The sequence below is a fragment of the Oncorhynchus gorbuscha genome, linkage group LG14, assembly GCF_021184085.1.
Source record: "Oncorhynchus gorbuscha isolate QuinsamMale2020 ecotype Even-year linkage group LG14, OgorEven_v1.0, whole genome shotgun sequence".
Taxonomy (NCBI): Eukaryota; Metazoa; Chordata; class Actinopteri; order Salmoniformes; family Salmonidae; genus Oncorhynchus; species Oncorhynchus gorbuscha.
In genome coordinates, this window is record NC_060186.1 from 54,053,035 (window position 1) to 54,069,571 (window position 16,537).

Below are 16,537 nucleotides of genomic sequence, written 5' to 3' on the forward strand. Positions count from 1 at the left end.
TCTAGATATGGTTAAAATGCGTCTGCTATCCATCCACTGTGTTTGCATTGTGACTAGATGTCCTGGTCCCTTCCTTTAAGCAGATTATTTCACTGCTATTCTTTCAAAATATGCTATATTTATTTAATGTAAGACACATATTGATTCTGTCCAGATCTGTCTACACCTGTAAGATATCCAGACACAATGCATGTCTGACTACCTCCGGAGGCGGACAGGATGATCTGATCATAATCAGATCACAATGTGATTTTCGATTGTCCACACCTGTCTAAAAATTTGCGCACATTTAGAATGTGGACAAGATCCAGACAAAGGACGCAAGTTAGAATCAGGTATAAACGGGGCTAGGGAGATTTGTCCCACACATGACATAGTGTAAAGATTCATTAAGAACGGGTTGTGTGAAAATTGCTTGACAAGAAGTCCATGTGGAATAACTAAATGTACATGTGCCGTAACCGAGACAGAGAGCAGTACATTGAAATAAAAGGCACAAACAAGTGGTAGCATTTAAACCACTCCGTTCAAATTTACTACGGTAAAATTGTACAGCCAAGCATACCCACTGGGCAGACGTCAATTCAACGTCTATTCCACGTTGGTTCAAAGTAATTTCATTGAAATGACGTGGAAACAAAGTTGATTCAACCAGTGTGTGCCCAGTGGGAAGTTTTGCTTGCAGTATTGATATGATGGCATGATTTACATAAGAAGATCCATGGGTAATGACAGCACAATGACCAGAGGACCTAAAGGCACAGTGTGTGTGTATATCAATCACAACATCCCCACAGTGTCACAGCACAAGGCGAGGAGACGAAGGACACAATCATGTCAACCTGGACCGGGATGACAGATGACATTGCTATGACAATCTCCATGTCAACAAACCACTCTGTGGCCAGCATAGCCCGAAACTAGGTCTCACAGATCATAGGCACAAAGAACACCTGGTAGAGTGCACAGAACACAGACTTCTTGTTCATCTCTAAAACATACAGTATGATTTACACATTGTAAGAAGCAGTGAGTCGGGCCTATGTTACAGTGACCTACTAAATGATTATATCATGACTGAGTTTAAGCAAAATGACAGGATTGTAAAAAAAAAAAAATCACATGCAGCTAGCTACATTTAGTGTTCTTGTGCAAGTGTCACAAAGAAATAAATATGGTCATGAGTACATCATTCTAAGAGACTACACAAAAGCTACAAGCACAATGACAAAGTAGGGATTTGAAAGAAGGTACTCCAGAAATATTGAAGTAAGAGAATGAAGGCAACATTTTTAAATCAAAGTCAAAATGTGTCTCTGTAAAATACACCCATGTCATTTGTTTTATGCTGCTCAGTGTAATACAATTCAGTAACAGCAGAGGGCACTCCACTCTTTATGTCTGTGCTTTCTGGTCTAATGCAGTTGGCCTATAGTTTCACTCTCAATTTACCAACTGAATTCCTTTTTTTAAGTGTCAAGTTGATGGTTATCCTACATCGGTAATGTAGTTTGATGGCACTCAGAGACAAGACAAGTTTGACACCTAGAGTATTGGTCAAAATTATTTGTCTATTTTGTCCTGCTAGGATCATCTGCCTCAACCAATTGAAGGCCTTGGAGAAGTGAGCCCTGTTTCCTTGGGACATTATGTTTGCCATTCTAACACACCACACCACACCCCTCTCAGTCCCTCAGATAAAGGTGAGAGAGCAGTCATTACAAAACAAGGACACCCTCACTTCACTCTCATAACTGAGAATATTGTATCTAATATGGTTATTAAAGGGAAATTACTATTAAATGATTAACGTAAGCTAAACAACATATAAAAAATGGTATTAAATGCCATTAAAAAAACCTACCATACAATGTCAGTCACTCTTTCTATGGTCCATGTCATGCGTGTGTGATTGTCACCAAAACATGACTTATTGCTAATTCAATACAATCAGACAATGATGACAGTGTCTCCCTGTTTATAAACCTGCTAGCCAATAGACAGAAATCCCATTAGTTTTGTTTGCCACCTCAGGATGTTTGGGCAAGAGGCAGGAATGGTAGATTTGAATAGCAAATAGCCATGCAAACAGCAATCACAAGCTGCCTTGTGCACAATAACAAACTCCCCTCAAGAACAGGTTCCTTGGAAAACAGGATGGGATGGGTTCATTCAAAAGCAGTGATTATTATGGGTGTACAATGCTAGGCCATATACGTTAATGACAGAGTATCGCAGGTGATGCCACCTCTGACTAAGGGAATCATGACAATTAGAGAATAAAACCTGGTCTTTTTAAGTGTTCTGAATGGCTGAAGAACTTGGAATATTTAGAATGCAAACTCATTCTCACTTGGTTAAGGGCCACTTCCTGTTAGAGACCAGGCAGTGGCCTACTCCCTCTGCTTCATGTACATTTACCTCTGAGCTGATAGTCACTCCTCAATGGTTGATTCCAGGAATGTCAACATTAGCCTTAATAAAATAGGTTCTTTAGTGCATATCGGAGGGCAATCTACTCATGCAACCTTCTCTACTTTCACTCTGAAGGCACTGAAATGAATATAGACAGGCACATCACGGCACACAGTCTCAAGTGCACTATTACAATAGCTTTTGTAACACAATGAGAAACAAACTAATTATTAACATTGGAGAATTCTGGAAAGGGGGTCACAAATACAGTCATATAAAGGAAATGGAATATGGCAACCCTATCAGCTAAAAAGGGTAATATTAACCCTCAACATTTTCTGTCAATGTTAAATTGTATGTTAGTTTAAAAACACAGGAAGTGCCCGACTGCTGAATATAACTATTTCAATGGTCTCTCTTTCACCACAAGGCCAAGCACCATAGAAGTTGTAACTCATAAGAAATGTAATCCTCTATGAAAGCAAGAAGTGCTCTACAATGTTAGCTAACACTAAAAAAATGTTTTTAAAGAACCCTCATTAAACAAAACCAACTAAAATCTCAAGAAGGCTTGTCACGGGACTAGCTGCAGAGAAAGAACCTAACCCATGATCTCATCAGAACAGAAACACACTGTACAGCAGTATGTACAGAATCTACAAGTTTACACAAAACGGTGATCACATTTCACTTGTGTGGTTACAGTTTGTTTTCTGGGGCCAGGGAGAGGGGGAATAAGGGAGGGACAGAGAGATGGGGTAGCTTTTTTGGGGACACCAGAGGCGTCACTGTAGTGCGAGGTGGTGGTCCTGTCAGGGGGGGTAGGGTCGAGGTGGGGAGGGGTTGACAGAGGTGACAGGACGGTCCTCTCAGAGCGAGTCTGGCTCTGGGGTCACCACCATTTGGGTGAGAATGTCTATAAGGTGGTCCAGGCCATAGAGATAGCCGTCCTCACGGTTGCCTTCCTCCCAGGTGGCTCTGTGACTCAGGACCTGTCCCTCAGGCAGAGGGGTGGTCTTCCCAAAGTCTATCATCCACACCTTGGCCTGCTCCCGCTTGTCGTGGACGAACAACAGTGAGCTGCCAATCACCTGGGGAAGAAGAGAGGGAGAGAGGGATCCATCTTAGCCCTCAAAACACTGAGATCTCTGTCAGCACCAAATACATAAACTAGCAGTTAAAATGAAACTTTTCCCCCTGTTTAGAATAGGCTAAGACATAATTTTAAAATGTAGTTGAAATGTGTGTATGGTAGCCATCTAAGAATAAAGAGGGAGAAGCCTAATGAAGAATTTTGTATGGTCTATATTGCCATATATAATCATGTAAAGGTTGTTATCGGCATTGAGTAAATAACTGCCCATTAAATCAACATCCTTCAATGTACTTACACCGTACACATTTTTTTACTGTTAAACTTTACCTTATGACTTGGAGGTTCAGATACTTATTTGATCTAATGATCCTATGCTTTCTGTAGTTAAATACTCATTAAGGCATTGACAGGGAAAAAACATTATACTGTACAAGTGCAATCCAGATGATTACATTTTACAGGTGTGTCTTACTCATAGAGATGTACAGAGCTCATTACTTGGAAATAACCCGTTTTAGCCATTGAGGGCTTCCTCCATTTTAAAGTAGTCAACTGGGTGGGGATTTCTATGGGTTGGGAGCTATCAGCCAATGATCAGAGCCTCGTCTGCTTCTTCAAATTGGTTTGCCTAGTTTCACAGCTTTAAGCTATGACGGCCATCTCGTGGTCACAACAAATGAAACACAAGATTTGATTCAAGACTCTAGCACTGCAGGTGGCAGTAAGTCAACAATATTAGCTTTACACTTTTTTCAAACATCAAAAGAAGAAGAAAATTGACTAACATAATGGCACAGATACATCGTTGCGATCTCTATAAATCTCTATGGTCTTACTACAGTATGTCTGGACAGAATGTTGATGTGAGTCCAAATAACCTTATTGATCAGCTATTCCTGAGTTAGATCAAATGTTACTATAAAGACCCACTGGTTTCACATACAGTAGGTATATCTGAGGGGTTAACAAACATAGGTTATTCATGGGAGGTTTGTTCAAGGGCCTGTGTCTCAACATTTCCTCTGAAACGCCACAGCACCAAGAAGGGGCTATCTGCAACAACAGCCATCATCACACATTGTAAGCAAGCTAATGCCAGTGACTCCTAGGCCTAGATGATTGACATCGGGAAGAGTGTCTACCTATTTGGCCTCCCTTGTGGCGCAGCAGTCTAAGGCACAGCATCTCAGTGCTAGAGGCGTGACTACAGACCCTGGTTTGATTCCAGGCTGTATCACAACTGGATGTGATTGGGAGTCCAATAGGGTGGTGCACAATTGGCCCAGCGTCGTTAGGGTTTGGTCGGTGTCGGCCATCATTGTAAATAAGAATTTGTTCTTAACTGACTTTCCTAGTTAAATAAATATCATCTGATCAGAGTGAATGATGATGTAATAGTCAGCTATACTATTGAAACAAACTTGTTTTAACATAATTGCAGCTGAAATCTGCATCTTACTAAGAAGCAGCGGAAATGCCCCATTCTTTGTCACTAACAGTCAGAGACACATAGGACACATCCAACTCAAAAGTAGCCTCCTACCAGTATTCAAGTGCCAATGGCCACTGGCCACTGCATGCGAGTCAGACGAGTGAGCTCTTGGGGCGGGGGGAGGGGGACCTTTTCTGATATTCGAGAGCTTATGAAATTAGCTAGTTTGATGTGCAATTCGTTACATTTAAAATGTACTTCAAAAGTAATACATAAAATGTCTTAAATCCACCGAGCTGCAAGGGCACTTTGTCATTGGGGGGCAAAGGGCATGTACTCAGGCATCGGTTGAGCCCTATCAGTTCACGTGCCTGAGCCTGACTACGCTTCCTGATTGGAATAACAATGTCCTGTGATTAGTTGGTGTTTGTATAGATGCCATTGTTCATGTATTTCCACTGCCCAGATTGTAGCCTCCTGTATCAGTTGAGTGGTATATGGGCGGATCTCAAATGCGTTCATCTCAGTAAATGTTACAACTGTAGATAAAATACCAGCGGAGGACAAAAATAGATTTTGTTTACCTCGTGGGTCTTGAAGAAGGTTGATATTTCCAGAGTGTTCATGATTTCCTTCAGTCTGTCCAGATAACAGTTCTGAAAACAGACAGGCGAGAACAAAATAGGTATTATTCAATCTATCCAGGGAGATGTGGGAAAGCTTTCATTAATTCAAGGCTCAAGGTGAAAGTGTGTCATTTCATGTACAAACTATGTTAGAAATACCACAAAATTGAACTGAATTGAAATCTGTATTCATTACACAACGTTACTCATAAACAGACCATTGTGTGAATTTTGATAACTCCATAGTGCAAACCTTATTGGCCAACAGATCAGCTCATTACAGAGAGAGATAAAGACCACACATGAGTGACAGTTAAGTACACAACAGTGGGGCCAAGGCCCACCACACGATGACAGAGATAGTGGGTTTGGCTGGGCTTGCCAGCCTTGGCTTGAGCCTAGTGGTGCCAGATAAACACATGACAAACCAATGTGGAATGGAATGGAGGAAATCTTGTTTGAATGGAATGGAGGAAATCTTTTTTGAATGTTTAGTTTCGGGTTGGATTAAATGCGGAAGACACATTTCAGTTGAATGCATTCCGTTGTACAACTGACTAGGTATCCCCTTTTCTCTTTACTTTCCCTTTCCCTGCCCTGTTTCCAGAACCCTGGGAGGCCCACATCACACACAGCCTCCCCGGCTATGACCTCACTTCCTGGGCCATTAGAGAGGGGGAAGTCCATGGGAACTCCCTCCAGAAGCCTTTAGACTGTGACGAAGTGGGAAGGAGGTCTGTCACAGAGGTAGGGGGCTCTGGCTCACAGACACATAGATGGAGGCACACACACACACACACACACACACACACACACACACACACACACACACACACACACACACACACACACACACACACACACACACACACACACACACACACACACACACACACACACACACACACACACACACAAACTCACCAGGATGTTCTGGTTTCCTTTGACAAAGTCAGTGAATGCCTCTGTCACTTGCTCCCTGCTCCTGGTCTTTTTAAAGTCTCTGTTTACCGTCCCGTCTTCCTTCTGAAAAGAGGAAGGGAAAGAAAGAGCTGAGGATGGGGCCTCCAACATTATATTATGTCTGAGACCTCTATCATTCAAGGGAAGGCAAAATAACTTCAAAAGTCAGACCCATAACGTGGAACTTACTATAACATTCTACATACTGTAGGCATTTCTCTACACAGGAAAACCCTGCTGAAAGAGGTGAACAAAACAGGAAAGTGGCCCAATGTTTTGCATCATATTGCTTAGACAGCAGGACACGTCTTCACATACTTAATGTGCACATATTCAAACACAACAACAAAGCTGTGCTTTACTGTCTCAGTAGATACACTACATGACCATGGACACCTGCTTGTCAAACATCTCATTCCAAAATCATGGGCACTAATATGAAGTTGGTCCCCCCTTTACTGCTATGACAGCCTCCACTCTTCTGGGATGGCTTTCCACTAGACGTTGGAACATCGCTGCAGGGACTTGATTTCACTCAGGCACAAGAGCATTAGTGAGGTCGGGCACTGATGTTGGGCGATTAGGCCTGGATTGCAGTCGGCGTTCCAATTCATCTCAAAGATGTTCAATGGGGTTGAGGTCAGGGATCTGTGCAGGGCAGTCAAGTTCTTCCACACCGATCTCGACAAAACATTTCTGTATAGACCTTGCTTTGTGCACGGGGGCATTGTCATGCTGAAACAGGAAAGAGCCTTCCCCAAACTGTTGCCACAAAGTTGGAAGCACAGAATCGTCTAGAATGTCATTGTATGCTGTAGCGTTAAGATTTTCATTCACTGGAACTAAGTGGCATAGGCCCGAACCATGAAAAACAGCCCCAGACCAGTATCCTCCTCAACCAAACTTTACAGTTGGCACTATGCATTCGGGTAGGTAGTGTTCTCCTGGCATCCGCCAAACTCAGATTTGTCCGTTGGACTGCCAGATGGTGAAGCGTGATTCATCACTCCAGAAAAAAAACGTTCCCCCTGCTCCAGAGTCCCATGGCGGCGAGCTTTGCACTACTCCAGCTGACGCTTGGCATTGTGCAAGGTCATCTTAGGCATGTGTGCGGCAGCTCCACTATGGAAACCCATTTCATTAAGCTCCCGACGAACAGTTATTGTGCTGACGTTACTTCCAGACGCAGTTTGGAACTTGGTAGTGAGTGTTGCAACAGAGGACAGACGATTTTTACATGCTACACGCTTCAGCACTCAGTGGTCTCATTCTGTGAGCTTGTGTGGCCTACCACTTCGCAGCTGAGACTTTGTTGCTCCTAGGCGTTTCCACTTCACAATAACAGCACTTACAGTTGACCGGGGCAGCCCTAGCAGGGCAGAAATTTGACAAACTGACTTGTTGGAAAGGTGGCATCCTATGACGGTGCCACGTTGAAAGTCACTGAGCTCTTCAGTACGGGCCATTCTACTGCCAATGTTTGTCAATAAAGATTGCATGGCTGTGTGCTCTATTTTATACACCTGTCATCAACGGGTGTGGCTGAAATAGCCAAATCCACTAATTTGAAGGGGTGTCCACCGACTTTTGTGTATATATATATATAAATATAAATAATGTAGGAGGTTGTCTCAACTAGCTTAAGATGAATGTCTTAAGATGAATGAACTAACTGTAACTGTGGATAAGAGTGTCTGTCAAACACTAATATGCAAGCAGACAATAATATGGGCATTGAGCTGGGACCCAACAGACACAATAGCAGCTGTGTGCACTCAAAAAACTCAGAGAGCCTTTTGATTCCACACACAGTCTCCGAGGGCAACCCCTGATGTCACGACAACAGAGAGAGCTAGAGGAGCCCCGCGGGCCGAGGCCATCTATGGACATGGTTGGAGTGGAAAACTCCGGACAGCCCTGCCGCTGCTCCCTACACTGCCGGTCCAGTCTGAACTATTCATCCAGCACATCTGTCTGTAGCCCTCCAGAGTCAAACCACAGGCCCTCATTAGAGGAGACAAATTGTGGAAGACGGTGTTACGGCCCAAACATGGCCAGGATGTCTCCCTCTTGGCTTTAGGAGGTATTAGACTACCCTCATGTAATCTAATTACCTAGGAAGGATATGCTGCAGATATGCTCTTTTTTGTTGTTGTTCCTCCCAGCTTTTTTACAAATAAGACTATTAGTATGCTTAGCTTTACTGAGGCAGAATCACACGATCAGACCATCTGTCTGTATGTCTGCTGCACTGAATCTATTCATGTCAGCTTGGAGGAGACTGATGGTGTGTGGGAGTCAATGGGATGCTTCAGCAACTGATGTTACTGTCAATAGAAGTGTCACAAGCAGGCCCTATTTGTGACAAAAACACTCAACACAGCCTATACACACTGAGACTAAAGAGAAGGGATCCCCCCCCCGTCGGCCCTGGCAACCCTTAGTATGAGGAATGCTATTAAGGGGCGACTGCAGGTTGTCTGTACGCACACCAAGCAGGACCATCATGACCAGCCCTTACAAGCAGAATTACACATTCGATTTCCCATTATAACTTTTTTCCTTATGGGTAGATTTTGAGATCTTTTTTTCACCATTTATAATTTTGACTAGTAACTACAGAATGTACAGACTGGCATATGCAGGATTTTGTCATCTTCCCTATAGTGTTTAATTTTCTCAACAATTGACTGTTAAGTGAGTTTTCGAGAGTATGATGGCAGATAGCCTAGCGGTTAAGAGCATGGGGCAGGTAACTGAAAGGTCGCTGGTTTGAATACCCGAGTGACAAGGTGAAAATCTGTCGATATGCCCTTGACCAAGGCACTTAACCCTAATTGCTCCTATAAGTTGCTTTGGATAAGCGCGTCTGCTAAATGACTGAAATGTAAACGTTACAATGCATCCCTCTACTGTATATCACGATGCATTGTAGTGTCCATTCACACAGCAGTCCAGCTGTCCTCACCTTGATGCCCTCGATGCGGAAGCCTAGTGTAGCGGTGGAGCTGATGGTCTCTCTCCACTTCATGTAGCGAGGCTTGGTGACCGCCTGCTGCTCCTGCTCCTCCGGTGTGGGCGCCAGGGGGTCAACCTCCACCATCTTCTGGTACATGTCCTTCCTTAGACTGGGCTTTTTACGGGCCTTGGCCAGCTCCTCTTCCAGGTATGTCCTTTGGTGGACAGAGAAGCAAAAGAGATTACTCACTCATTCCTATCTGTTTGGTACTGACTGGTTGAATGGGATTTTATGGTTTTATGGTGTTACCAGTCCAGCAACAAAATAAATGTCCTTTTATGGGACAATATAAAGGATATTTGTACTCTTTACATCTTAGAATACAAACATTGTCCAATACAATAACGATAATTCTTGTTTGACAAAGTTGTGATAGTATTGTCGTGGCTATAGTGAGTGATCATATCCCAGGAGCCAACATGTGAATGAAGAGCAACTGTTTTATTTCACATAATATACTTTAGAAGACAGGAGGGGTTCCCTTTTCCTCAGTTCAACCCTGAATAAGGGCCTCTGTTTTCTCAACCTTTCCATTGCAGATTCAAATTCTGATTCGTGCTGCAGCAGCCAGCTACCTCAATAACAGGCCAGGCTTTAGCCTGTTAGAGCTGCACCACATTGTTGTGTTTGGACAAGCCGGTTTATAATTTGCTAATATCCTGGCCATCTGGTTATCTCTAACTCTGTCCATCTCTGCAGTGCAGTGCCCTTCCATAGAATGTTCACATGAGCACACAAAGCTGTGCTAGAGAGGAAAAGAGAGGAGAGGGAGAGAGCAGCACAGCTATTCATTTCAGCAATATATGACACTGTATCAAAACAGGCCTGACCTGTTACCATACAGTTTAAAGTGGCTCGGAAGACACTCCAATACTTCACTGGTCACTAATAACATTACAAAGTGGCTAAGGAGAGAACAATTATAACCCATATATGGTATACATCTGATGCAAACTTAACAAGGGAGAGTTTGACAACTGTAACACATATGTGGAGTTCAGCAGTCAAATAATTAACCCAAAGGAATGGAATTGGATTCACAACACTTTCCCAACAGGCTGATTTAAGCCAAGGTGTGAGAGAGGGGCCAGCTGGCTGTCTGCTAGCTACAGGACGATCTCTTCACTGTAGGGGAGGGTGATGGTCATTCCTCGCTGCTAGGCCTAATGGTTGTCTGCCTGACTAAATATTGGACCTTACCCTAACCTGTCAAACCGGAACAAAGAGATCTGAGAGTTACCATGCCGTTTAACTGAGATTAGATCTGTGCCTAATTGCAACTTCAACGCAGAGATGCACCTGCCTATGAAAGTGTGTCATTCCAGTGTCCGACACTCACCTAACGCCCATCTTGCAGTCCATGACGCAGGGCAGGTCGAACTCAGAGAGCAGGTCGTCCATCTGGTTGTACTTCTCCCCGTCCTTCTCCACGTCTCCATGGTAGGCCGGTACGTAGGGCCGCAACACGTCATTCATCAGCCAGTCTAGGCAGCGCTGCTCACAGTCACAGTGCTTCTTCAGGATCCGCCCGTTAGCCCCCGCCTTGAAACTGCCTGAGAGGAACCATCACATGCAATAAAAACATTTAGACAACCTACAGTAGAGGTTGTAGGCCTGGTTTACATTGCTTGGTCCTGTTGCTAAAGAAAAAGTCTTATCTGATTCTGAGTGAAATATTGAATTACAGGTAGCCTAGTTAAAGTAAATACTAATATTATGAAACTCTTAGCTATGCCAGAATTGTAGTACTGAGCCTTTGAATATATTATGTACAAGTTTATCCCCGATGCTTAGCATGAGACTATATTTGAATTCCAAACACAATGGTCACTGTAGCGTATCAAATCCAGCCGGGAGAAAGAGAGCGGAACACAAAACACACATTCCATCGATAGCCTTATCCCAGAATCCCCACATTCCATCCATAGCCTTATCCCAGAATCCCCACATACCATCCATAGCCTTATCCCAGAATCCCCACATTCCATCCATAGCCTTATCCCAGAATCCCCACATTCCTTCCATAGCCTTATCCCAGAATCCCCACATTCCATCCATAGCCATATCCCAGAATCCCCACATTCCATCCATAGCCTTATCCCAGAATCCCCACATTCCATCCATAGCCTTATCCCAGAATCCCCACATTCCATCCATAGCCTTATCCCAGAATCCCCACATTCCTTCCATAGCCTTATCCCAGAATCCCCACATTCCATCCATAGCCTTATCCCAGAATCCCCACATTCCTTCCATAGCCTTATCCCAGAATCCCCACATTCCATCCATAGCCTTATCCCAGAATCCCCACATTCCATCCATAGCCTTATCCCAGAATCCCCACATTCCATCCATAGCCTTATCCCAGAATCCCCACATTCCTTCCATAGCCTTATCCCAGAATCCCCACATTCCATCCATCCCAGCCATTTATCCCAGAATCCCCACATTCCTTCCATAGCCTTATCCCAGAATCCCCACATTCCATCCATAGCCTTATCCCAGAATCCCCACATTCCATCCATAGCCTTATCCCAGAATCCCCACATTCCATCCATAGCCTTATCCCAGAATCCCCACATTCCTTCCATAGCCTTATCCCAGAATCCCCACATTCCATCCATAGCCTTATCCCAGAATCCCCACATTCCATCCATAGCCTTATCCCAGAATCCCCACATTCCTTCCATAGCCTTATCCCAGAATCCCCACATTCCATCCATAGCCTTATCCCAGAATCCCCACATTCCATCCATAGCCTTATCCCAGAATCCCCACATTCCATCCATAGCCTTATCCCAGAATCCCCACATTCCATCCATAGCCTTATCCCAGAATCCCCACATTCCAGAGGCAGCGTTGTCAAGGCCTACCTGCATGACCTGCCAGCTGGATCCAAGGGTACTTCTTCTTGAAGGACATGACGAACGGAGACCAGTGGACCATGTTCTTGATCTTCTTCCATGACTTGTGCTGTATGGATGGTAAACAGAGGATGCTTTGAGTAAACCTACACTGTGTTGTGTTCCTTACACAGTACTCAGTCTGTTTTCATAGCAAACACTGTAGTATTACAAGAGAAAAAAAACAGAACAGTGCTCTGTTGTGCATGGATGTCATTGTTAATTTATTATCTATTCAGAATCCAACCCAACACACTTTAACATTTGACTCCTTTTCCTGTCAATCACTAATGTATTTGAGTGTATTATTTTTGCAGTTTATGGTTAAAACAGAGATTTTTCTCTCGAGATGGTCACAGGCAGGCGCACATCTGAACAGACCACAGGAATAATAGAAAGCCAGGGCGAAAATATGGTGTAGATACTGGGAGGGGAGAAGGGCAACAGTAGAAGGGGTGTCCGGGGATTACCCAGAATTTGTTTTGACATTTTAAAATGCATTTCCTGCAATTCTACACAGTTTGACATGACTTATGATGCCTCTCTTGATGGGTATATGGAGGGGTGTTTTAAAAACACAGTATAAGTGGAAGGATAAGTCATCACCATCATTAAATAAGGTATTTCAAGGCAAATATTAAGATACAAAATACTGAGTTATTATAATGATGCACACATACATATTTATTTAAATCAAGACACAAAAGATGAAGACAGTTTTATTATAATGATGCACATGAATATTTACATTAAAAAGTTCCTGCAATTCTAGAGTTTGACAATAAAATGTCTTTAATATTGAATATCCCTTTAATAAGTTAAGTATCTAAAAGCCACCTTTTAACTATGGTCTTAAATGACAGCTGTTTGTTAGACTGAATATCACAACTCTAAATATACTGCAAGGTATATTTTCTCAGCCCCCCAAGTGTATGTCTTCCACCTGTAAACTATGAAAACTACAAAAGTTGATAGTCAATGTACAGTTGAAGTCGGAAGTTTACATACACCTTAGCCAAATACATTTAAACTCAGTTTTTCACAATTCCTGACATTTCGTCCTAGTAAAAATTCCCTGTCTTAGGTCAGTTAGGATCACTTTATTCTAAGAATGTGAAATGTCAGAATAATAGAAGGGAGAATGATTTATTTCAGCTTTAATTTCTTTCATCACATTCCCAGTGGGTCGAAAGTTTACATATACTCAATTTGTATCTGGATAAGAGCGTCTGCTAAATGACTTAAATGTAATGTAAATGTATTTGGTAGCATTGCCTTTAAATTGTTTAACTTGGGTCAAACGTTTCGAGTAGCCTTCCACAACCATCCCACAATAAGTTTCTGCCCACAAATGTTCTATAGGATTGAGGTCAGGACTTGGTGATGGCTACTCCAATACCTTGACTTTGTTGTCCTGAAGCCATTTTGCCACAACTTTGGAAGTATGCTTGGGGTCATTATCCATTTGGAAGACCCAAGTTCTATTTTTGTTTCACCAGACCAGAGGATATTTCCCCAAAAAGTACAATCTTTGTACCCATGTGCAGTTACAAACCGTAGTCTGGCTTTTTAATGGCGGTTTTGGGGCAGTGGCTTCTTCCTTGCTGAGCGGCCTTTCAGGTTATGTCGACATAGGACTCGGTTTACTGTGGATATAGACACTTTTGTAACTGTTTCCTCCAGCATCTTCACAAGGTCCTTTGCTGTTGTTCTGGGATTGATTTGCACTTTTCGCACCAAAGTACGTTCATCTCTAGGAGACAGAGCGTGTCTCCTTCCTGAGCGGTATGACCGCTGCATGGTCCCTTGGTGTTTATACTTGCATACTATTGTTTCTAAAGATGAACGTGGTACCTACAGGCGTTTGGAAAATGTTCCCAAGGATGAACCAGACTTGTGGAGGTCTACAAATTTTTTCTGAGGTCTTGGCTGATTTCTTTTGATTTTCCCATGATGTCAAGCAAAGAAGCACTGAGTTTGAAGGTAGGCCTTGAAATACATCCACAGGTACACCTCCAATTGGCTCAAATTATGTCAATTAGCCTATCAGAAGCTTCTAAAGCCATGACATCATTTTCTGAAATTTTCTGAAAATTCTGAAATTTTCCAAGCTGCTAAAGGCACTGACATACTTAGTGCATGTAAACTTCTGACCTACTGGAATTGTGATACAGAGAATTATACGTGAAATAATCTGTCTGTAAACAATTGTTGGAAAAATTACTTAGGACATCTACTTTGTGCATGACACAACTGACTTGCCAAAACTATAGTTTGTTAACAAGAAATTTGTGGAGTGGTTGAAAAACTAGTTTTAATGACTTCAACCTAAGTTTATGTAAACTTCTGACTTCAACTATATGATCAATTTAGTAGATGATATCCTATGTACATATTATGGCATTGGGACACCTCAGGGTTCAGTGTGGTCTGAGCTGAACTGGGGACTGAATGAATGCCTGTTAGTGAGAGAAAGAGAGAGTCAGGAGAGTCTCCATTGAATCTTTAAATTAGTCCAGGAGTAATATTTCACTTACTGCTACTGAAGCTTGAGGGTATATGTAACTGGTTCCAGGCTGTGCTCTAAAGGGGACTGACATACACATCTGACTGCATGGCAAGTGCTGCTTTGGGTGAGGCTTAGCAGCACACTGAAATCAGGGACGATTCTAGGATCATTTGAAGGCAGATGGAGGGACATTGGGTAGTGAAAAGTGTCTGTATACAAAACAATTGGTGAGTCCTGGCTTTCTGAATATTCCAGCCATGAATAGTCTTTATACCATGTGGCATTAAAAGCCATCTTCCTGTTACCTTGTCCTTGCTGTGTTCTGGGGAACACCTACCACCACGGGGCCCCCCAACCCAAAAACCAACAACAACATGTCACGCCCTGACCTTAGAGATCCTTTTTATGTCTCTATTTTGGTTTGGTCAGGGCGTGAGTTGGGGTGGGTATGCTATGTTCTATGTTGTGTAGTTCTATGTTTTGGCCGGGTGGGGTTCTCAATCAGGGACAGCTGTCTATCGTTGTGTCTGATTGAGAACCATACTTAGATTGCCCTTTTTCCCACCTGTGTTTGTGGTTAGTTGACTTTGTTTAGGGCACATAGCCTTTAGCTTCACGGTTTGTTTTTGTAGTGTTTACTGTTTTGTTCGGTGTCATTTTCCAAATAAAGAGAACATGTACGCTCACAACGCTGGACCTTGGTCCTCCGCCTTCAACAGCCGTGACACAACAAAAACATTTTGGGGGGAAAACCACTAACTTCCACATTTCAACACATTTTGCCATGGACAGAGAGAAAAGTTTGCAGATTTGTAATGCTATTTTATACATTTTGCCATGAGACTGTGAGAACATTTTGCAGTTTTAAAGCTAACTTCCTGCAATTCAACACATTTTGCCATGGGGCAGAAATAAAAAATGTGCTGTTTTATAGCTCATCTCCTGCTATTCTTCACATTTTGCCATGAAGATGAGAGAAAATGTTGCAGTTTGCCATTGCTTATGACCTGCTTATATGCTATCTGGTGTTGGTAAAAGACAACCTTCTTGTGTGTCGCATGCCTTGTTCACAAAGGACTCGAAGGTCACAACATGGTTAAAAATGTACAGAGAAGAGGTTTAAGGAGTCTGCTGCTGCCAAATCATTAGGATGGTCTCAATCTAACTAAATGCAAAGGGTCGGCGCCAAGGCATTATGAGCCCCACGTATAACAGTTAACGGCAGAGTGTGTTTTTCAGGATGAGTTCCAGCCTAGTCGCTGTGCTCTGCCGATGGGTAACATGATGTTATTCCCCCCTCACTGGACGTCCCTGAGAGAGCTCTCTTTAATTTTCCGTTTTGGCATGGCCAGTGCATTCTTCACTCCGCTAGCTGATCTCCACCTCGGATGGATGTGGGGTTTCCCTTAGCCACCAACCGACAACAGCACTCTGGTCTCTCTCGGCCCAAGGCCAGGGAAGTCTTTACCCCCAAGCACCAGAGTGCTCGCCAAGACACATTTTGAGCTAACACACATCATTCAGGGTGCTCTCCCACACTGAGCCAGGGTGCACTTTGAACTCAGTGACTCAAA

At 43.1% G+C, this 16,537-nt stretch overlaps 1 protein-coding gene across 3 annotated transcripts in view; it reads right to left on the reverse strand.

Moving 5' to 3' along the window:
* Positions 1-507: 507 nt before the first annotated feature.
* The window catches only part of itpkb (inositol-trisphosphate 3-kinase B), a 46,908-nt gene continuing 30,878 nt past the window's right edge, over positions 508-16,537 (reverse strand). For all 3 annotated transcript variants that reach the window (XM_046298460.1, XM_046298459.1, XM_046298458.1), the window contains exons 3-8: positions 12,425-12,524; positions 10,891-11,104; positions 9,501-9,705; positions 6,494-6,595; positions 5,528-5,599; positions 508-3,506 (exon numbers count right to left, since the gene is read on the reverse strand). In XM_046298460.1, the coding sequence (XP_046154416.1) occupies positions 3,285-3,506; positions 5,528-5,599; positions 6,494-6,595; positions 9,501-9,705; positions 10,891-11,104; positions 12,425-12,524 (915 nt within the window). In that variant the 3' untranslated portion in view covers positions 508-3,284. The remainder of the gene's footprint in view (positions 3,507-5,527; positions 5,600-6,493; positions 6,596-9,500; positions 9,706-10,890; positions 11,105-12,424; positions 12,525-16,537) is intronic.